The 23,577-nt window shown below is 43.6% G+C and overlaps 1 protein-coding gene across 3 annotated transcripts in view; it reads right to left on the reverse strand.

Moving 5' to 3' along the window:
* Positions 1-23,577, reverse strand: part of RNF123 (ring finger protein 123) — a 114,276-nt gene that overhangs the window by 21,721 nt on the left and 68,978 nt on the right. For all 3 annotated transcript variants that reach the window (XM_031959084.1, XM_031959087.1, XM_003762251.4), the window contains 9 exons: positions 22,528-22,705; positions 18,164-18,238; positions 17,330-17,417; positions 16,400-16,487; positions 15,724-15,808; positions 8,877-9,016; positions 8,403-8,591; positions 2,869-2,944; positions 2,342-2,426 (listed from right to left, as the gene is read on the reverse strand). In XM_031959084.1, coding sequence (XP_031814944.1) covers positions 2,342-2,426; positions 2,869-2,944; positions 8,403-8,591; positions 8,877-9,016; positions 15,724-15,808; positions 16,400-16,487; positions 17,330-17,417; positions 18,164-18,238; positions 22,528-22,705 — 1,004 coding nt within the window. The remainder of the gene's footprint in view (positions 1-2,341; positions 2,427-2,868; positions 2,945-8,402; positions 8,592-8,876; positions 9,017-15,723; positions 15,809-16,399; positions 16,488-17,329; positions 17,418-18,163; positions 18,239-22,527; positions 22,706-23,577) is intronic.

The following is a 23,577-nucleotide window of genomic DNA, read 5'->3' on the forward strand; positions in this document are numbered from 1 at the left end:
GTGTGGTACAATGAATAGAGCGTGGGCTCTATTGTCAGAACTGGGTTCAAATCTGGCCTCTAGCCCTTAATATCCATGTGAATTTGGGCAGGACATAACCTTTCTAGATCTCAGTTTTCTCATCTACAAAGCGAGGGGGTTGGAACAACCACTTTCAGCTTTACATTTATATTTTTGATCCTATAATCTTAGTGTGGGATAGTACCAGCCCTTAGGGATCCAAATTCTAAAATGAAACAACCCCTACAATAAAGAAACTTTTATTCTACCAAAAGGATATAATAAACACAGACAAATAAATTCGAGATTCTTTGAGAAGGGAGAATTGAAGACTTTGGGGGAGAAGGCAACATCTGAAGTAAGTGATTGAAGATAAGGATTCTGAGAGGCAGAAAGGAAAAGTTCATTCTAAATATGAAGAATAGCTTGTGCAGGCACAGGGAGATGGGAGAGTTAGCCTGAGGAAGAACTAGTAGTCTGGTCAAGCTGAAACACAGAGTTTGTGAAAGAGAGAAATGTGACACAGAACTGAAAGGTAACTTGAAGTCAGATTTAATTTAAGGCCATTTAAATAATATCAGTCCAAGAATACTGTATTTTCTCCTAGAAGCAAAAGAGAACCCCCTGAAGGTTTTTGAGCAGGGAAGTATCATGATTAATCCTATGCCTTAGGAAAATAATTTTAGTGGCCGAACAGAGGACTGATTGGAAAGAGAAGAAAGTAGAAGCAGAAAGGCCAATTAGGATGTTGTTTCAATAGTCCTGGGGAAAGATGATGAGCTCTGACCTGAACTGAGGTGACGTTAGGGTACATAGGGAGGAGACATGTTATGGAGGCAAGATCATGATTTGGAAACTGATTGAATGAGAAAGGTGAGGAAAGAGTTGAGAATGATTTCACACCTGTATCACAGAAAGTGCTCACAAATACTGTCAAATCCCTTGCTTCCTCATTTTACTGATGCTTAAGCCTTGTCTGGAAAACTTAACTCCCACCATCTGTAAAGTGTACTAAGTGAGATCTTTAATCCTTCAAGAGTTCAGGCTCATTCTTCATACAAGAAAAATCATGTAGATGAAGAATATCTATAGTCTATGATATGCAGTTCAAAGGATAATAGATTTAGATCTGGAAAGGATTTAGATGTCTCTGAATCCAGATACAGAGACAGTTCATAGAACTCATCCCTAAGTGTACATATTTTGAACAGATGTAGCAAAATGGACAATAAAATAAGTCCAAAAATGAACATGAAAAGAAGAGTGGGTAGGATTGCCTCTGGCAAATTGTGTAATGTTTTTAAGATCCAAAGTTTCTCCCTAAAACAAAGACCAAGTTTAAAAAAAAATCAATATAATTCTGGGGATGCTGACTGTTGCAAGTCATGGAATACCAGATACCAAAGAATTAAAACTACAAGTCATATAAAAGACAAAGAAGCAGTACACCATGGATGTGAGCATGCTGCAATGATGAATTGTGCTAGATATTATCAGAGAAATATCTGACTAGAAAAAGAGGTGGGTTGGTCATCTAGCAAAAAATGAACGATCACCAATGAATAGCCTCCAGGTATCTGCCCAATATCAGAACATCTTTGCCCTCATAGGGGAAAAATCAGGAATAATGGTAGAAGTCATAAAGATATGAAGTTAGGAAGTTTTTTCGGACATTAAGGCTAACAGTTAAGAGTTGTACAAGAGGGGAAAGAGTTTCCTCAAGAGCTAGTGGGTTTCCTCTCCATGGAAGACTTTAGGCAGAGGCCAGATGGCCCATTTATCAGTTATAGGAAAGTCCTCAGCATGTAGAGATTTTTAGGAAGGCAAAGATAAATTTCATTTAGGATGCAAAGGCACAGAAGAAAAAGTATTTCCCCCATTAGAATGTAAACTTCTTGAGAACCCAGTTCTTTTTTTTTAACCTATGAGTATCCCCCCAGCACTTGGCACAGGGAATTATGCACAGTAATATTAATTGTTGAAGCCTTAGATTATTTCTTGGGATGTTTAGTCTGATCTTCCTCTCCAGAATAAAAGAGCTCCCTGATATTAAGGATCTCATATCTGCCTTTGTCACAATTAATTCCCCAAGCCACAGACTTCCAAACAGTCTTACTTTATACACAACAGCTGCCATCCTTCCATTCTAGTTGCAACCAAAAATACCTTTCCTTGGGTGACTTCAAATTGCCCAAATACAAACTGCTGGACCCAAATCATTAATGAGACCTAAGAAGCCAGAGAGCCCACGGAAGGGCATGGAAAAACTGCTTCAGAGCTCATCTTGGAAGATAAAGCTGCTGCTCAATAGGATGAGAAGCAAATCCCACAATACACTTACCCCTCCACATCACTGTCCACCAGGAGACGGACTAGAATGCCAGTCACAGCGACAAGAATTGGATAGTGGTCTACACTCTCCAAGCCTGGGGAGAATATCTCAGTTAGTGTTCATCCCAACTCCCTCTCTGCTCTAGGAAAATGCTCCAATCAACCCACATGTCAGAGGAGATTCCTCAAGAGTATTGCTGAATTTTGAGAGAGAATCCCTTTTCCTAAATAGCAAATACTCTAGTCCATAGTTTCCCAGATTATCTCCTCTATAATCTTCTGAGAATACCCATGGGGAAGACAGACATATCTGAAAAAAATCAGCTCCAAATCTTCCTCCCCAACCCCAACTCCAGATGCTCAGTACAGAGTAAAAGATGTGGAAGAACTTGTAAGTTCCTCTAGCCCTCTGTGATCTGAGGGAGCTAGAAACTGGAGCTGTGAATGGGAGCTGGGCTGAGATAAGATATCTAGGCAAACATCTCTGAGATGGCATCTAAAGTTTCAGATTAAGGAAAAGAGTAGAGAAAGACTCACCTGGCAGCCGGAGATTAACCACTCGATCAAACAAGTTCCTCTCAGCGGTCACGCGGTTCAGGACTTGGTTCAGTAGCTGATGGAGAGAGAGGAGGTGGGCTTTGAGGGGAGGCTTTGGAGGCTGTGAGCTAGAGCAGCATGGTCCCTCCAGCCTGAGAAGCTATACTTCCCCTGTTTCCACCAAGAGGGTACACTGCCAAATAAACAAGGTTCCAGCTTGGTGGTATTCCCCAGCTCTACCTACCACACAGACATGGAATTTTTTTTGCTCTTTTTCCTACTTGTATTTGTGAACTTTGGGGTTTTTTTCCTTCACCTTCTGGGTGATGGAAAGAACTGTAGCACCATTTTTTTCTGAAGTATTTTCCTCTTTCCTCTTGGTTTGGGAAGGATATTTAGGTAATCAGGATTACAACTCACACTTCTATAGTACTTTAAGGTTTACAAAATGCTTTGCTCTTAAGAAGCCCTGTAGGTAAGTAGAGCTAGAAGGAAGCTGAAGCTTGAAAGATTCAGGAACCTGACTATGATCATGCAGCTACTAAGTGCTGAACAAGATTTAAACCCAGAACTCCTGGCTGAGTCTAGGGCACTTCCCACTATAAGATCCTGCCTTAACAAGTAGGAACATAGGAATGAAAATCAAGTCTGTCAGCAATCAGGAAGCTTCCTATTTGCTTGAAAACAAGCCTGAGTGAACTTAGTTCTGAATGCCCAAGTGAGCCAATCCTAAAAATGCACTAGGAGAAAGGTGACAATATAAGCTAGGGCAGAAGCTGCATGCAAGGGGACAAAGGCTGTCAGATTAAGCAATCATAGGAATAAGCCAGACCTAGCTCCTTTAGCTAAGAGTTGAATAGCTCTGGGCACCATCCTATCCAGTCTGAGTTATACTTTGGATTAAAAAGGTGCTCAATAAATGCTTGTTGGTTGATTGATTGGTTTCTTGTTGCTGACTTGACCTTTTAGTAGTCACTTTGAGGCTTCTTTCTTCTTTCTGGATTCTGTGTTCTTTGTGTTTTTAGTCTCTTGAAGAGTCATTTCTTCTTTTTGGGTTCCTTCATCATTCAGATGTCAGGGTAACTCAGTTTCTGTTTGGGAAAGGTCTCCTCCCCAATCAGTCTTGTTCACCATATGTATAGGACAACCCCAAACTGGCCACATCATTCAAAAGATTGGCACTTTTCCTTCCTTCCTCCCTTCCTCCCTCCCTCCCTTCCTTCCTTTCTTTCTTTTGCTAAGCACTGGGCTAGGTGCTAAAGATGGCAAAGATAAAAAAAAAAAGTCCCCAATCTCAAGAAGTTTACATTCTACTAGAGAGTATGTTTTGTGGTTTTTCTGGAGGCAATCAGGATTAATTGACTCGACTACGGTCATACAGCTAGTAAGTATGAAGCTAGATTTGAACTCGGGGCCTCTTGACTCCAGGACTAGTGATCTACCCATTGTGCCACCCAGCTGCCTCCACATATACTAAATAGGTGGAAGGTGATAGGGGTAGGGCACCAGTAGCTGGGTGAGGAGGGATTAGCAAAGACTTCAAATACAAAGTGATACTTGAGCTATATTAAAGGAAATGAGAAATTTTAAGTAATGGAGATGAAAAGGCAGTGCATTCCAGAAATGAAGAGGGGGGGAAACTAATGCAAAGGCATGAAGATGGGACATGGTGTGCTGTATATGAGTAACAGAAAGATCAGGTGAACTGGACTGCAGAGTGCATGAAAGGGAAGACTGGGTAACAAATCTGGAAAGGCTTCACTGAGAAGGGCTTCAAGTGCCAAAAAGAGGAATTTGGATTTACTTCTAAAAGTAATAAGAACCACTGGGACTTACTAAGTCAAGAAGTCATGTGGTCAGATGTGTGCTTAGGAAGTAGCTGGCCACTATGCAGAGGTGGAAAGTGGGAAGAGATGTGGTGGGAAGTGGGAAGAGATGTGGTGGCAAGGCCAATGAGGAAACTATTGCAATAGCTCAGGTGAAAAGAGATCATAAAAAAAGGGGAAATGACCCACATGTGAAAAAGTGTTTGTGGCAGCCCTATTTGTCGTGACAAGGAACTGGAACCTGAGTGGATACCCATCAGGTGGAGAATGGCTGAATAAATTGTGGTATATGAATGTTATGGAATATTATTGTTCTGTAAGAAATGACCAACAGGATGATTTCAGAGAGGGCTATGAAGTTTCTTTATTTAAAGGCCCACAAAACAAAGTTTTTGTTTTTACTATAGTCCGGCCCTCCAACAGTCTGAGGGACAGTGAACTGGCTCCCTATTTAGAAAGTTTGAGGACCCCTGGTGTATCACAACACAAAATTTTCGCCGTTTTTGTTGTTGTTTACTTGCTTTTTTTTTTCCCCTTTCTCATTTCTTTCCCATTTTGATCTGATTTTTCCTGTGCCGCTTAATAAACATAGAAATATATTTAGAAGAATTGTACACGTTTAACCTATATTGGATTACTTGCAATCTAAGGAAGGGAGGGAGAAAAATTTGGAACACAAGGTTTTGCAAGGATAAATGCTGAAAATTATCTTTGCATGTATTTTGAAAAATAAAAAGCTATTATTATAAAAAAAAAAAAACAGCTCAGGTAAGCAGTGATTAGAGCTGGTATGGTGTGGTGACTAGGGGGTGACTATGAAGATAAAGAGAACAGATCTAAGAGATGTGGTAAAGGCAGAAATGACAAGATAGAAACGAACATGTGGAGTAAGTCAAAGTGAAGAGGTGATGACAACCCTGATCTTGGGAAAACTGGGGCCTGGAAGGACAATGGTACCTGAACAGAAATAGGAAAGAGGAGCAAGTTTTGAAGGAAAGATAATAAGCTCTGCTTTGGACATATCAAGTTTGAGATTGCTACAGAAGAAATGAAAGGTTGAAAAATAATAGACAGTTGGTGATAAACTAGACTGACTCTAGAGCAGGCTATAGTCAGTCAATAATCATTTATAAAAGGGCAACTCTGTGCCAGGCACTATGCTAAGAACCGAGCCCATGGAAGTGGAGGAGCTCACCAGATGAGAAGGTCTCAGGCAGAGCCGAAGGGACCCTCCCCCCAGCACTTAGGGAGTGTTTTGGGAGACTTGAAAGGCGCTGTTAGACAACTGGGGAAAGAACCAGGAAAGAGCTGTGTCACAAAATACAGAGGAAAGAGAGGATCTAGGAGAAGGTGCTACAGGTCAAGAAGGTGAGAAAAGACCATGAGTTCTGACCACCAAGAGATCTCTGTTAACTCTGCAGAGAACAATTCCAGTTGAGATCAGAAGTCAAATCCAGTAGAAAAGTGAGTGAAAGGAAAAGTGAAAGCAATGAGCACAAGTAGTTTTTTCTGGAAGTTTGGCTATGAAAGGAAGAACTCAGGACAAAAGCTAGAGGGGATGAAGTTTCCAGAGAAGGGTTTTAAAGGATGAGAGAGACAGGTATGTTTGTAGGCAGCATGGAGGAAGCACTGGAGAGAGAGAAATCAAATATAGGGGTGGATAGGGTGAGGAGATGAGGAGAGACAATGGCTGTGGGGGAAAAAAAGAACCAGACTGACTAAAGCTGAACTAATAATGAACTCCAGACAACAATGTCCAGACTCACTTGAGCCATTATCCTGGCAATGGAGCTTCAGCAGATGGAAGGCATGTTAGAGCACAAAGATCAAAATAAATATCTTTGTAGGACATTCTGGAGGAATGACTGAGTGAAACCTGGGAAGCACCAAAGTCAGCAGATGTCATAGAGATAGAAGGAGAATAGGAAGAAATTTAATGTTCACCAAGGTATGTATAGAGTGTGAGGAGGCTTTGTATTCGAGCAAACCCAATCCCTTTTATATAGGGCTATGAAGGCTTGGGAAAATATTTTGCTATATCCATGTTTGCTCTACATTACTTCACGACCTCAAAGACCCACACAGAAGGGTAGAATCAGAAGCTAAAATATAAAGTTTACCAAGGAAACATGTACAGGGATGAAAGGACTGGCTCTGGAATCAGAGAATTCTGGTTCCAAACCATCTTCTAAAGCTTATTGCCTTTATAATTTTGGGGGAAGTCACCCACCCCTGGGTTTAAGCTTCCTAATTTATGAAATGAGTAGGTTGCATCAGATGGCCTTTGAGGTCTCTTCCCACTCTGAATCTATCTATGATCCTCTGATTAATTTTTCTCAAAAATAAAAACATCCCCAAACCCACTTCTCATCTGAAGTGGATGAAGGGGGGTGGGTAATAGAAAGAGCCCTGAGTTAAGAGTCGGGGGCCTAGTGTGGAGGCCTGCATCTGCTGCTTATTAGCTATGGGGTCTCCCTTCCTAAACTTCAGAATCTGTATCTGTAAAATGAGGTGACTGTATCAGGTGAGCTCTAAGGAACTTGTAGTTTAACTCCTTAGTACTTATTTGTATTTATTCCCTTTATAGTTATTCTGTGCGTACCTATCTACCTATTTACATATATATATATACACACATATACACATGTCTACAAACACAGAGATACTGATCTCCTCCATTAGAATTCAGCTTTGCATGAGTAGAGATTGTTTCATTTATTGTATTGGTTTCTAGAGTGTTGAAAACAATTTTTTGACTTAAACACTTGTTAACTGATTAATTTCTAAGGCCATTGATCATTTCCAGTTGAATACTGAAAAATCTTGTGTATGTGGGTGTCAAAGCCAGGGGATCCAGGGCTGTGGAGGCAGCTGTGGAAGGAGAGGTAGGAGGACTGAGCACGACAGGTCTCTGAGCTGAGGAAGGCAAGAAGGCTCAGGGACCCAGAAAGCTGGAGACTTGTGGCCTTGGCCCAGAGCTCAAAGCTGAGCAAGCTTCCCAGGACCAAAGGGCAAAATTCCTCTAGATCGGCTCCAAGGAGTTCTATCCCAGAAAGCTGCCTTGGCAAACAGCCCAGGCTGGATCTAATAATATACTGTTCCCCAACTAAACTATTCCCCCGGGCCTGACAGGGAGAGGACAAGGAGCTGCAGGGCGCCATGTCTGTACTGTGTCTCCTCTACAGGGTGAAATGTCTAAGTCCACCAAGAGGAGGGATGGCAGTGGGCAACTGCACTTGTAACATAAAGAACCGGGCTTGCATGCAGGCTGTCACTGACTGACTCACCCTGGGACTCACCTCACAGAGTCACTGATTGAGAGAAAAATGTTTTGTAAGCTTTGTTTAGAAATGGGATCTCGGGGGGGGGGGGGGCAGCTAGGTCTCAGATCTGGTCTCAGATACTTAACACCTCCTGGCTGTGTGACCCTGGGCAAGTCACTTTAGCCCCAACTGCCTCAGTTAAAAAAAAAAAAAAAAAAAAAAAAAGACGTGGGATCTTGCATTGGTATTGCACTGCTCCCACCCAAGAAAGAGTCAAGAGCCTTGTCTCAACCAGGCCTTGATGCAAAGGAGCACGAGCTCCTAATAGCCAGAGCCCTCCCCAAAGCTACTGCCCTGAGGGTCCCAAGAAGCCCAACACAGAGAGCAGAAGCCTCTCGGCTCCAAGGGAGCTGCCCAGGGCACATCCTGCTCCCCCATCACCAACCTGCGCCAGCCGCCGGAGCAGCAGTTCAGAGGAGGGCCGATTCCAGTCCAGAAAAATCTCGGGGGCCAGGGTGACGGTCATCTCCAGCACCCGGAGCAGGCTCACTGACAGGTCAAAGCAGGTGGCGCACACCTTCAGCTGACGACTGTCCACAAAGTTCCTTTCCAGGCGCTCGGCTGCTTGCTGAATCTGAATTCCCCGGCCCACCCCCAGCCAAGGGCAGGATCAGCAGTGCCGGCTCCCCCCAGTCTAAGTGCTCTTTTTGCCTGTTCCCCTTCCCTGAGAACATCCTCAAGGACTCCACCAGAGCCCTCCTGGGCCTGCCCCTGCAGCTTGCGTGTCTCCCCCAGGTTGGGTATGGGGACTCTAACGGGATCCCGGGACTTCAAACACCCAGTCCAGCCTCCTCCTTTTACATCTGGAGAAACTGAGACCAGAGCGAGGGCCTGCCTGCGGAGGGCCCCGGGAGCTCACCTCCTGGATCATGCCAATGAACTCAGAGAAGGCCCAGTTGAGCTGGTTGAGGACACTGTTGAGGAAGCTGGGAGCCATGTCCCGGTCACTGCGCAGCAGGTCAGCCATGTGGCCCTGCAGTAAGATAGAGGGGCAGGGCTCTGGAAGCAGAAAGAAGACACGCCGATCAGAAGGGGGCCCCGGCCCAGGCACCCCCAGGCCTTCCAAAAGGAGGCGCCCCCGCCCTGCCAGCTCAGCCCTTGCACAAGCCTCCCTAGAGCCCCCGCACCCAGTGCTCAGGCCCAGAAGCCTGCATCCGAGCGCTGCATTTCTTAATTTATGCCAAAGTTCAGGTCTGAGGTTTGGCGCTAATCCGACTCTCCTCACTCTCCCCCGCCTCACTCCTCTACTACCATATCTGGCCAGCTAAGCTGGACAGCGCTGGATTAGAGACTCAGCACTGCGGGGGGGCCCAGCCCTGACAAGGGGGCTCACTGCCCGAGCGCCTCTCGGGCCCCCAGCGGACCTGGAGGCCGGGCCTCCCACTTTACAGAAGAGGAAACATCACCCATATTCCAACCCGATTTTCCCGACTCCCAGTTTGGCATCTTGTCCCAAAATGTGGTGCTTCTGGCCGCCCCGGGAGCCCAGGGAAGACCTGCTGGTGCCCATTCCCTCTCAGGACTTGGTAGAATGCCACAGCAGAACGGGGGCCTTGGGGCTGAAGACCAAACAAAAGGCACCCTCCTTTCCCTCCAGGTGCTGACAGTTCTTTCTCCTGAGTCTTGTAGACTAGTGTCACCAAAGGCCAAGGATCACCAAGCTAGGCAGAGAGATTCTTCTCTAGCCTACTCTCCTTCTCCTTTCTCCTCTCCCCTTTCCTCCACCCTTTTCCTTCTCTCTCCTTCTCCTCTCTCCTTATCATCGTTCCCTGCTCTTGGTCTCTCCTTTTCTCACCCTCTTGCTATCCTGGCTCTTGTAGTTCCTCCACATTTTGTTTCAGGCATGCATTTGGCTCCAGGCCTGACAAGAAACTATCTTCTCAGCAGAACTCCTCTACTCTGTTCCTGACCTTGAAAAACTCTCCTTTAGTCCTGCTCTGTCACACCTCATTCATCATACTCAGGGAAGCCCTGCCTTCTTTAGCACTCACAAATACTCCACTTCCTCAGCCCTGCCATTTTACAAGGCCTGTTCCAGGGTGCTAACTCTAGGTGGTCTATCAAGGCTGTGCCAGGTTCCCAACCCCAGAGTTAGAACAAGCTAGTCCAAGTTCCTAGTCCCAGGATTATAAGTATGCTTTCCAGCCCACCTAGCCCTATCATTATAATGGTGTTCTTTCTTCTTCTTCTTCTTCTTTTTTAATAGCCTTTTATTTTTTCAAAATACATACGAAGATGTTTTTCAACATTCACTCTTGCAAAACCTTGTGTTCCAAATTTTTCTCTCTCCCTTCTTTCCTCCTCCCCCTTCTACAGACAGCAAACAATCCTTAAGTAAACATTTCAATTCTTCTAAACATATTTCTATGTTCATTGTGCTGCACAAGAAAAATCAGATCAGAAGATGAAAGGGAAAAAAAAAAAACATCGAGGAAAAAACCCCAAGCAAACAAACAACAACAAAACATTGCTTTGAACCAAACTCAGTGTTATGGGCCAGAACTTTAAATTTGAAACAAGGATTCTTACAAGGTGCTAACTCGACGGAATTGATAGAAACAATGGTTATTTAGCATGGTGCTTAACAGGTCTCTAGTTCAATATATGTACTAAGTACTTAATATAATTCTACAAGATTCACACCTTTGATAAGAGAACATAAAAGCTCGGACAAACTCAGCCAGAATCAGAACTAGGGAAGACAGAGAAGTGGCAGCAGGCTGTCCTCCTTTGCTTCTCCACTGAAACCAAGATCCAGAAGGCCTCCAGAAAAACTAGCCAAGTCCCAAGTGAAGGAGACGACTTTGAAGGAGACAATAAAGGATTTGGACTTTAACCCCTGATCCAGAAGGCCTCCAGAAAAACTAGCCAAGCCCCAAGTGAAGGAGACGACTTTGAAGGAGACAATAAAGGATTTGGACTTTAACCCCTGGCTACTCGTGTAGTGATTACTGAACTGAAAAGAAGGCTGCTCCCAGAGACCCCAAGAAAACCTTAACAGAGAACGTTACATTTTAGAGAATACTACAACTCAGTCCCCACAGTCCTCTTTCTGAGTGCAGATGGCTCTCTCCATCACAGGTCTATTGGAATTGGCTTGAATCACCTCATTTTGAGAAAAGCCATGTCCATCAGAATTGATCATCACATAATCTTGTTGCCACATACAATCATCTCCTGGTTCTGTTCACTTCACTTAACATCAGTTCATGTAAGTCTCTCCAGACCTCTCTGAAATCATCCTGCTGGTCATTTCTTACAGAACAATAATATTCCATAACATTCATGTACCATAACTTATTCAGCCATTCTTCAATTGAGGGGCATCCATACAATTTCCAGTTCCTTGCCACAATAAAGAGGGCTGCCACAAACATTTTTTGCACATGTGGATCGCTTTCCCTCCTTTAAGATCTCTTGGGGATAAAAGCCCAGTAGAAACACTGCTGGAGAGGATTTCAGAACTACAACAATACTATATGATGATCGATTCTGATGGACATGGCCCTCTCCAACAATGAGATGAACCAAATCAGTTCCATTTGTTCAATAATGAATTGAACCAGCTACACCCAGCAAAAGAATTCTATGAAATGAGTGTGAACCACTACATAGCATTTCCAATCCCTCTGTTTTTGTCCGCTTGCATTTTTGATTTCCTTCACAGGTTAAGTATACAATATTTCAAAGTCCAATTCTTCTTGTGCAGCAAAATAACTATGGACATGTATACATATATTGTATTTAACATATATTTTAACATATTTAACATGTATTGGTCTACCTGCCATCAGGGGGAGGGAGTAGGGGGAAGGAGGGGAAAAATTGGAACAAAAGGTTTGGCAATTATCAATACTGAAAAAAATTGCCCATGCATATATCTTGTAAATAGAAGGCTATATTAAAAAAAAAAAAAAAAAAAAAAAAAAAAAAAAAAAAAAAAAAAGGTTAACCACCTTATGTGGGAGGCATAACTAAAATAAATAAAAGCTATAAGGATGAGCATACAGGAGCTTTTGGGGGGGAAATAGCTTAACAATTAGAACTGCCCAGTAATGAAACAAAATAGATCATGAAACAGTGAATTACCTACCATTTAAGAATTATTGATAAACTAATATCTAAAAAGTTACCCATTGGTTTGTTGGCATAAGAAAGCAGCATGAGTCTTTCAAACTGCATTAATTTAGTTATCTTTGTGCACAAGTTGCCTTGTGAAAAACTTCATCACATTTGACTCGTCTTTTGAGTGGGTTATTTATGGGTAAAAGACAAGAGTGGTATAGAAGAAATATATGTGAACCAGGAAAGATAGTAATCTTAGGGCAAAGAGCTAACCCTCCCATCTGGGCTTTGTTAATAAAAATTTGTTTTCTTGGGGGAAAAAAAAAAGAAAGAAAGAAATACTGCTGGATCAAAGGGAATGCACAGTTTTATAGCCCTTTGAGCATAGTTCCAAATCGCTCTCCAGAATGGTTTAACTTCACACTTCATAACTCCACCAACAATTCATTAGTGTTCCATTTTCCCATATCCCCTTCAACATTTATTTTTTCCTGTTATCTTAGCCAATTTGAGAAGTGTAAAATGGTACCTTAGAGTTGTATTTCTCTAATCAATAGTGATTTAGAGCATTTTTTCATATGAGTAGAAATGCCTTTAATTTTATCATCTGAAAATTGTCTGTTCATATCCTTTGACCATTAATCAATTAGGGAACGGTTTGTGTTCTTATAAATATGAGTCAGTTCTCTCTGTATACATTTTAGAAATGAGGCCTTTATCAGAAACACTGGATGTAAAAATATTTTTCCAGATTTCTTCTTCCTTTCTAATCCTGGCTGCATTGGTTTAGTTTGTAGAAAACTTTTTTAACTTAGTCAAAATTATACATTTTGCATTTCATAATGTTCTCTGGTTCTTCTTTGGCCATAAATTCCTTCCTTCAATAGAGTTATTTCAATCCCATGGTCCCAAGATGTTATAAAAGAGTTATCTCAATTTCTCAACCTCAGTGCTAGAAAAGAGCTATCCCAATCTTCCAGCAGGGCCCTATCAGGGCTATTATTAGCACAATAAAAGAGCTAATGCAACTAATCCTACAAACCCTATCACTATAAAAGTGCTGCCCTTGTTCTCCAGGGCCATAATGTGGCTCTCTTAATATGGCCAAACTACAAGGAAGTCATATCTCTGATCTTTCTAATCACTATAATGGAAGAGTTTTTTGATTGTTGCTTTTTTTTTTTTTCCTCCTATCCTTCAATATTAGTAGAAGAAGCAGGTTGGGACTAAGCCTGTTATGGCACTCAGGTAATTTTTTCATACTAAACTCCCATGATTCTACAAAGCTGATCTGTATGTATTTAGAGTAGTTCCCACTAGGTATATAGCCTGAGCTTTGGTCCATGCTCATTCTGATTCCAAGTCAATCTGGCTCTATCTTCTCTTCCCAAAGTTCCCTGACATTGATGATTCTACCTCTGGCTATCCCAGAGACACCTGCCTGCAGTCAAGGTAGTGGGAAGCTACTGTACGGCTGAGGACAACATGGCACTTGTGCCCACTCCCTACCAGTGATGCCTGTAATTAGAGCTTCTGGTACCCTCTGTTCTGAGTGGCAACAATGGGAAAACCAGATAGCTTCTCTCCCCAGCCCTTCTCACTGAAAAATCAATAGCTCCTGCTGCAGCAGGCTCCCAGCCCAGCACGAATCTCACATTGCACCCTGGGGACAGGCTGGAAGCATCAAGGCTCAGGCAGAGGAACTCAAGGATGGAAAGGCATAATACATCCCTGCTGTTGGCGCACTAAATAACCTTGGATAAGTCATTTAATTTTCTCCTGCCTCAGCATCTACGACTGCAAAATGGGAAAACAACACTAACCTACCTAGCCAGAATACTTCCATAAAGAGAATAAAAACAACTTTGTACTGCTCATACTTTTAATATGTGTTAATAATAAGCAAACATAAATTATATGCACAATATAAAGTGCCACAGCACAATCCCAAACTGCAGATAATCCACAATTGGTTTCATTAAGGGTGGATTATAAAGGTAGTTTTTGTGTTTTTCTTTGTTCAGTGTTAATTTTTCAAGAAAAAAAAAAAAAGAGAGAGAAATAAATTTGTATCTTAATGTTAAGTGAAGACTTTCCTTTCATATGGTCATGGTACCATAGTTTTATTCAACATTCTTAGCAGTAACTTAATATGGATGGTTTTACTATCAAATTTAAGGATGACATAAATTTTAAGATCAGAGGTCAGAAATAACATTCAAAAAAGTCTCAATAGGCTGGAATGGTTGAAGTTAAGATTAAATTTAATAGAGATAATGCTGTACCTAGATTCAAAATATAAACTCCCCAAATTCAGAATGGGGAAGGTTTTATGTTTTTTTCAGGTTTATTTCAGTCCCCAAGCTCCTGGTAGGGTGAGTCAGGTCCTTGATATCCTGGAAGGAATGCAGAAACCAGGCCAGGATCCTCCTAGGCAAGATCCTTTCTATCTTAGCCTCACATACCACTTTAAGATCAGTAATATTACATATAATTATTATCTATGTTTGTGTCATCCCCTATTAGGCTGGAGTCTCCATAAAGACAAGGACAATGTCTTATCTAAACGCTGTCTCCCTGGCACCTAGAACACCGCTCCATACACACAGCAGGTTTGTTGAGTTAATAAATATTATAAAGGAATGAAACATTGGCTGCATACAATAGAGAATAAAGCCCAGCCAAGTCTATAGGCAAACTATTTAACTTGTTCTTCATATTCTGTATCACCAGGTCTTAGCTTGACAGACACCACATCTCAGCTCAACAGGGTGACAGAGGGGCAGAATGCCCCCAGAGAGAGACGTATAGGAGAGCACCCCCTAGGAAATCAAGGAAGGAGGACAGGGGGAAAAAGCCACCCCAGATACATTGAGAGTGCCCTTGGCTAGAGCCAAAGTACTGACATGTAAGAGAAAAGAAGAAGGGATAAAAGAAGGAAGAGGGAGGGAGGAGAAGTCAATAAGTCAAAAGCAGGAATGTCAAGGTCACTACGGGCCTTGGCTAGGACAGTCACTAGAAGGGCATGGGAGAGGGCTAGCGGAGAAGGTAGAAGACATAAAGAAAACCAAAATAAAACTGAGGCGAAAGATGAAGACCTTAAAATAGAAACAGAAGGGGGTAAAAAGGGACAGGAAGGGGCAGCACTGAGATGTTAAAGGGAGAGACAGGGAGGCTGCAGGGGACAATGGCTTTCAGAAGACGTTTGCACATCAGTGACGTGACCAGTGTAGTGTAACAAAGCACAGGCTTTCTGGCCAAGAGAGCTGGGTCACAGTCCTGACCCTGACACTAACACACAGTATGACTTAGGGCAAGCACAAGACCCAAAGAGAAGGGAAGAAGGTAAAAATGGAGAATCCAGAGGCTGAGAACGCTCTCACCAGCCCCGGCAGCAATTCCTGGAGTAGATGGCCCAAGTTCTCCCCTGGGACAGGTGGCCAGGCTGCCTTGGCAGAGCCCAGCAGCCTGGCACAGGAAGCTAAAATGATGCCCACATTTGGCAGAAAAACTTCAGGCCCAGGCCAAGAGACTCCAGCTAACCCTGGGGCCTGGGCCTTTCCTGCCCACTCCTCCGGCCATCAGTCCTTAGGCCCAAAGGGAGGCTTCCCCGCCCCTAGCCCTTAGGCTCCAGTACTCACTCTGCAGGCTGGGAAGGTTGGCATCCTCGGGCTTTGTTTTCAGCAGATGAGGCAGCCGCGTGTAGCGATACCCAAACCCACAGCCCTGGAAGAGAAAGGCTGGTGAGGGGAGATCAGGCCCCTGGCACCTAGGCCTCGTCTTTCCTGCAACCTCTCTTCCCTCCTCTCATCCTCATTAGTTCCTACCCCTCTGGACTTCTAAACCCTTGAGCCAACTCAGCCCCAGATCAGGTCACTCCCTCCTCCACCAGGCCATCACTTGCAGACCTCCGGTTTAGGGGAGAAGTCATGCCAGAATGACTTCCCTACTACCTCGGCAGACCCCAAATCTCTGGCAGCGCTGCCCCGCCCCCTTCTCTCTGCCCTCAGATCCCTCATTCCCTCCAATTCTCCCCACGTTCCCCCTCCATTTGCTTCACTCTCTCTGCCCAGCTCAGTGCCAATGGGCACATTGAGACATTTTCAAATGTCAAATTGACTCAATTCTGATTCTGAACACATTTGAAGAGCCAGACTTTTCCTGAGGGCAGCATGACCTACATTTCCAAGTACAAGCCCTACACTCAGTGGCAAGTGAAAACAAGTAGCCATAGGCCAGAGCAGCACCTCCCCCGCCCTACAGACCCAGCAAGGAGTCTGCACCCAGAATCTTGAGACGGGCCGCCAGAACCATTACCCGCCACAAGCGCACGAGGATCCAATTTGTCTGGGCCCAGGGACGCTGCTCATAAGGAGCGAGGAGGTTCTTCATCATTGTGATCCGTCTGTCAAGGATAAAGGGAGCATGTCAGTAACTTGTAGACACCTCCTGGGCTTCTGGAAGAATGTGGGGTCACATCCCCAGAGTGAAGAGATGTCTTTGTTATATGGGAGGTTTCAATGGAGTGGGCAGAAAAGAATACATCATGAAAGCAAGTGTGGAGTAAGAAATGAAGGGCACTGATGCAACTTAAAAAATAAAGGACAGAAGGATGGGGGTGGGGGTGGGGGTAACAAAGGAGACTCCTAGCTTATCAGGACTGTAGCATCTAAACTGGGCCGAGAACACAAGTGAGCAGGAGGAGCCTACTAGAAGCAGCTCGCTCTTGTCCACAGGGAAGGGAGGACACAAGCCAGAGGGACACAGAGAACTGGGCAGGGGGGAGGTGGTGGTGGTGTTTTGGTCCAGCTCCTGTGTCCCCATTGGGGGTTTTCCTGGAAAAAATACTGGAATAGTTTGCCATTTCCTTCTCCAGTTCATTGGAACTGAGGAAAACAGGGCTAAGGGACTTCCCCAGGGTCATAGAGACAGAGGCCAGATTTGAACTCGGGTCTTCCTGACTCCAAGCCTGGCATTCTATCTAAAGGGACCAGACTTGACTTCCTTGCCTTGCTGCAATACAGAGGCAAGGCTGAAATACTTCACATGATCTTGAACCGAAGAGAGCATTTGAATTCTCTCCCCTCATATCCCTGCAACAGCAGTAACCTTTTCTTTTCCTACCTTTGTCCTTACTTGCCCCACCCCTAATCTCCCTAATTTCCCACCCACAATCTTTACTCCCACCCCTGGCACAGGGTCCCAAACAACTGGCAGGGGAGATGGGAAGGGAGATCCAGAACTCACTGTTCCTCAGGTATCCGTTCCACAGCACGAAGTGAGTGGGGGTAACAGACATAGCTGGCCAGCGCTTGCATCAGTGAATCTCGGATGTCTGAGTGGCGACAGAAATGTCTGAGGACCCAGAAAGGGAGATGGGGACTGGAAAGGGTCATCATTGGACAAGTGGCTCAAGGCCTCTTTGGAGGCAAAAATGCCGGGGATGGGTTTTCTCATTGTCACTAGATTAGAAGAAAAAGGCCACTCCTCCAATTTACCAGGTCAAACCCCATGCAGCTGAGCATGGGGACCTGAATTTTTCTGGAAAGATGGTCAATCAAGGTTAGTGTCTTAGACCCTAAGTGTACAGCATCCAGCAGGAAGGCCTTCCTATAGGATGGGACAGATTAAGATTTAGCATTTGCATTACCTGTCCCTTCTGCTCAGAATTATTATTCTCCTTCGTGGCTCAGATAAATCATTACATTCTAGGAGAAGTCATCCCAAACATTCAACCATCCCTTTTCAACCATCCCTCCTCCTCAACACTTGCATTTGTTCATCCTCTCTTTCACCTGAAATTAAGTTATTCACATGTATGTTGTATCTTATCATGAAAGTGCCTTATGGAAAGGCACTCTTTTTTTGTGGCATATTCTTAGCACCATACAGAACCTTTTGCATATAGGAGACAATAAATGCTTATCAAAACGAATTAAAAGACTAAAAGTAACTAGGAAATCAAGACTTCAATAGTTGCTGGTTTTCCTGGTTCTAGGTTAAGAACAGGGTCCTTAGGTAACCATTCTCCTGGGGCCCACTCCCAGTACAGTTCTCTAAGAAGCAAGAAAGTCACCTCACCTGTGCCCACAATTCTTGTGTCTGCAAAGTGTTTGGCTAGAATGGCAGCAAGGCGGGTCAGTGTTTCCTCGTAACCTGTGGAGGGAAAGTCTTGGGATTCAGTCTCAGGACCTTGGGGATTCTGTGCTTCTGATGAGGGTGTAGCTCAGAATCAAGGCCAGTTGGTTCCATGGAGGCTTCCCCAATGTCTCTGCAAAGGGCACTGGTCTCCTGCTTGCTTCTCTGACTCTTATTTTTCTATGGAAAGAGTTTCTGTTCCTTTGGAGCATGTCTTCAGAATCCCTAGGCATGGTCTGGCTAAATTAACAGACCCCTTATTTCATTACTCCATGTATATATGCCTAATACATGAAGGGGGTTAAGAAAACCCAAGGGATTTAACAAAGAGAAAAGGAAAGCTACAGAGTCATAACCAAAAAAGAGATATCTAATGCAGATGTATACAGAGACACCCAATAGGACCCTGAGAAAGAGTCATCACTATTTAAGCTAAGACAGTCCAGACAGAGTATGTCACACATATCAGGGAGAAGGGGTCCTATATGCCCTTCAGGGCTCTTCACATTTAATGCCAGTGTGACAAGCTCTTCCTTTGCTCAAGGTCATCTGTCACAAAAAAGGAGAAAGCAGAAGGCGGCCGGGTCCTTGAGTCAGAGATAGGCAAAACTCTGCCCAGAGCATCAAGGAAATTTATGTGTGTGCCATCTCTTCTATTCCTGTGTCAGCTAAAGAGAGAAAATCCAATGATAGCCCTAACCAGCTGCCTCAAAGAAAGGATCATTTTAAATTTGATTGTTCAAAGGATCTGATATCACCTAGGAAACTTTTTCTTAAATAGTAATACATTTCCCTCAATCTCAGCACTGGGCTAACCCAAAGAAATGGGAAGGGGACCACAGAGCAAAAGTAGGAACACAATGAATTCCTGCCCACATCTAAGAGTACATCATCTTGACTTTGCTTGTGTACTAGGCCCTTCTGCCCCCAGGTTTACCAACATTCCCACATTATATGTCAATGGGCCCTCCTATCCCTGTCAGATGAATAGTGCAATGGAGAAAGAGGACTGAATTTGAAGTCAGAACTTTCTGGTTTGAATGCAGTAGTTATTAAGTAAGTAGCCTGCCTGTGTTACCAAGGGCAAATTCCAACCTTGCTATGCCTGTTTCTGTATCTGCAAGGTGATGCGGTCAGTGAGATGGTCAATAGATGGTCAGTGAGGCCCTTTTCAGTTTTAAATCCTGTGATTCTTTGACCATAGGGAAGAATGCTTCTCTTCCAGCCCAGACTATTAAAAAACAGACCTGCAACATCTGGGGTAACTCTATGAACCAATGAAGAACAAAGTGAACAGAACCAAGAGAACAATCTATACAATACCAACATCATAAAAACATACAATTTTAAAAGGCTTAGGAACTCTGAACAATGTGATAAACAAACACAATTCAAGAGGATCCACGAGGCGACAGCAGCCACTGGGCAGAGGATGAGACTTATGCCAAAGCAGGAATCTGTTTTATTAACAATGCAGATTTGTTACCTACAATTTTTCTTTTTCTGTTGGGAGGAGATGAGAAAAAGGGAAAATACTTTTTTTCTAATTAAAGAAAAAAGAGAAAGAGAGAAAAAAAAGGAAAACCATTGACTAAGCTCTGGAAGACCTCAGAGATCATCTAATATAGCAGTGGGGAACCTTTTTTCTGCCAAGGGCCATTTGGATATTTATAGCATTATTCACAAGCCATACAAAATCATCAACTTATAGAACTCAAGCAGCGGAAAGTTTTTGTACCTAACTTGTAGTTGCCTGCAGTTGCCTTAGCAAAAGATTTTGTGGGCCTTATACGGTCAAAGGCCAGATGTTTCCTCCACACCCATTCTCATTTTATAGTGGATAAAATCGAGTCTTAGTCACTAAAATCAAAGTCTTCTAGCTCCTATTCAGTTTGAGATTTTTTTTTTTTTTCCTTTAGAAGTGATTTCTTCCCTTTGCTGGGATAGATAATAATCAGATGTGTTTTCTTTTCAATGCTGGGAAATGGTATTTGGGGCTCAGTATATTGCACATATGAAAAAGGATCTGCCTTCTCAATAGCCTATGGTACATTTCAGGAAAAGAAACAACATGAGTGGGGTGGGAAAGGAACAGGGGGAGGAGAACGAACAAGGCTGCTTTTCTGTGCTGCTCTCTTCTTTTGGTCTTCAAGAAGAACTACTACTCTCTGAGATCTATGAAGCCAAGGTCTAACATCAAGAAATTCAGGGGCTTTTCCCATATGAGGTAAAGGACCACAGCAGCAGCAGGCTGAGCCAGGCCAGTATTCTCTGATTACTTTCATGTACACACTTCTAGCTGTTCAAAGAACCCAGCATCTCACTGATTAGGGCTATGAGATATCTAAGGGCTGGGTCAGGGTTATCAGCCTTTTCCAAGGGGACCCAAGGCCAGAAGCAGGTGTAATTCACACAAGAGGCAAAAAAGATCATTACATAAAATATTTGCATGTACTTTACATATTTCTCCAGACAATACAGTCTGGCTAAGGTTCAATAAATCAGGTTCAAAAATAATTAATCTGAAGATCATCCTCTAAATATTTCTCTCTAAACCACTCATCTTATATCCAATCACATTCGCCCATCTCCCCTAACCCAGAAATGCTTAGAAGCCCCAGCAAAGATTAGGATGGAGTAGAATGTGGCAAACGCTGCACAGAAACAAGGTTAGAACAACAGTTCCATCCATTACTGGGAGCCCTAAATTGGCAGATCAGAGGGGATGAGAGCAATGAGGGGAAAACTACCCAGAAATCAAATCTAAAAAGGCCAAGTCTGGAAGAGCCTTGTATGAGCAACTTGTTCCAAAGCAGCTTCAAATGCCAGGAGAGACAGACAAGCAGACTACTGGGGGCAATCACAGACTCATCTCAGATTCTGTCACAAGCAGCTAGAGCATCTTGCTCTTTCGTGATGCCGTGACTTCTGATTTTCTAATTAAAGGTATCTGGTCACAATTTTCAGCATGCAGCTTCCCCTTCACCCTAAGGACTTCCTAGAGAATCAGAAATTTTATACAGGCTCTCTTCTTTCAAAACCTCAATTCTGGCAGGCCCTATGACCTATGTATCCCTCCCTCTCTCAGGGATTCTGGGCATGGGCCTCAACAAGGATGTCCTAGCTGTGGTCTGTCAGGAAAAAGTGCCCTTCCCACTTTAAGAGACCCAATGACCTTTAAGGAGCAAGCCTGAAATGTGCACTTCTGTAAAACCTGTTATCTTCTGAAGGTAAGTCGGTACCTAGATATGCCAAGATCTCAACTGAAAAGCCTGTATTCACAGAATGTTTATAACCCAAACCAACAGCTCTCCCTCCTGCCCCCAAACCAGCACAACTTTAACCACAACAAAAGTCATAAATCAGTTGTCCCCCTCTTTCATACTTTCCCATACCCCGGGATATTTTCCAATGTGTTATATCATTCCAATCTGCATTTATGTCCTTACTTCTGTCCCCCAAATGGGGCCCAAAGCCAGCCTTTGTTGGGCTACATCTTAGCTGACTTATTTTGTAAAGAAAAACATTCCCTTTCCTACCAAGGCAGTTATAAATCAAACTGCAAATGTATCCTCAGGGAATAAGGCCCAGTTACTTTCCCATGCATCCTATACCCCTCCTTTCCACTCTGTCCTCAACCTTTCTTAAGTCCAGGAGACTGCTGATCCATAACCACTTCTTAGTAGGATCAAGGTAACATGATGACCAATGACACTGGCTTTGGCTTTCCTTTCCAGGAGGCTGAAAAAGCTGACCTCTCTTGTGCTCATCATCAGGGGGAACCGAACCAATGTTGGTGACTCACTGAGGAAGCTCCAGGAATTAACCTACTCCTCTCCTGGGAAAAGTCTTGTCCCCACTTCCAAATTTCTACTATCCCCAAAGCTTCGGCTTAACTGGCTACTCCCAGGAAACTGCAAATCTAAGGGAATATTGTTTGGAATCAGCCCGATTGCTGCAGATGTTAGTTTGGTTGCAACAGGCGGTCCCTAGGGAAAGGTCCAGTTTGCATTCTGCTCATTTGCAATTGTTTGTATGCTACTGGGAGAGTCTGAGAGCTTTTTTTCCTGTGTATCCTCTATCTCCTACTGAGAGCTCACAATTGCAGAGCAGTATCCTGTTAGAACAAACATTCTGAGAAGACAGGGGCTGCCCCTCCCTTGTTAGAAAAGGGCCTCTATGGGATGGGATTGTGTTCTCTTTTACAGAGTTCTAAACAAAAGACAGGCAAATGACTTTGGGAAATCATTTTTCTCATCCTAGTGAAGAGTCTCTCCTCCCTTATTCTAAACTTGAGCTTTACTTACCTGGCAGCTCCTCCATGCTATTGACAGGGCTGAAGTAATTTTTGAGGGCGCTGTAGCTGTTCATGGCGACACTTAGATAGAACTCAGGCATAAAGGCAAACAGGGAGCCTGTGCGGTCGCCATGTTCTATGGTGCGGGTACAAACCCGGAGGAGCCAGTAAATATCCTGCATTTTCTCCTGAGAGGAGGAGAAGATAAAAGAGAGACTAGACCACATGCAATTCCCAGCAATAGCACAGATGGGCCCAAGCCCACCATGTCCCAAAGGTCAATGGCGAACAGAGCACTGATATAGGAAGGCAGGGCGGGTGGCCTTTTGAGTGTGTTAAGTTTGAATATCTGGAGACTTGGTGAGAAAATCTAACAGCCCAAGACACCCGGACAGCTTGAAGAAAGAGTGCACCTGGGTTCTGGCCTCTGGTCAAATGCCACATAGGAACCCTGGGAGGATGGCTTTGAGTTGGAATAATATCTATATCCAAACAACAAAGAGGCTTCCATATTTGCAAAATACCCAAAAAGCTGCCAAGGATATCTTCTGTTTGTCATATTTAATCAGCATCCAATGACCCAGATAGACCAGATACTCTGAGCTTTTAGGGGCAAAGCTGGTTTAGGTGGGGGGGAGGTGAAGGAGAGTGGGGGAGGATAAGAACAGTATCACACTTGGTTGAAAGACAGTGATAAAAATAACAGTAATAACTGAGATTATCATGGTGACTTAGTTTGCAAAGTGCTTTTACATATGTAACCTTCACCTGTGAGATAAGGAATAATACCAGATTTGGGGTCCAAGGACCTGGGCAGTGAGGTGGCATAGAGAACAGCACATTGGGCAGGATGACCCAAGTTCAAATTCTGCCTAAGATTCTGCTTGTCTCAGTTTCCTCATCCATAAAATGGGGATAATAACAGCACTTCCTCCTCAAAGGTTATAGTGAGGATCCAATGAGATAATATTTGTAAAGCACAATACCTGGCATATAGTAGGCACTAAATAAGTGCTAGCTATTGTTAGCTACTATTTAAATCCTGGTTCTGCTACTTATT

Source organism: Sarcophilus harrisii, chromosome 1, assembly GCF_902635505.1.
Source record: "Sarcophilus harrisii chromosome 1, mSarHar1.11, whole genome shotgun sequence".
In the NCBI taxonomy this organism is placed as follows: Eukaryota; Metazoa; Chordata; class Mammalia; order Dasyuromorphia; family Dasyuridae; genus Sarcophilus; species Sarcophilus harrisii.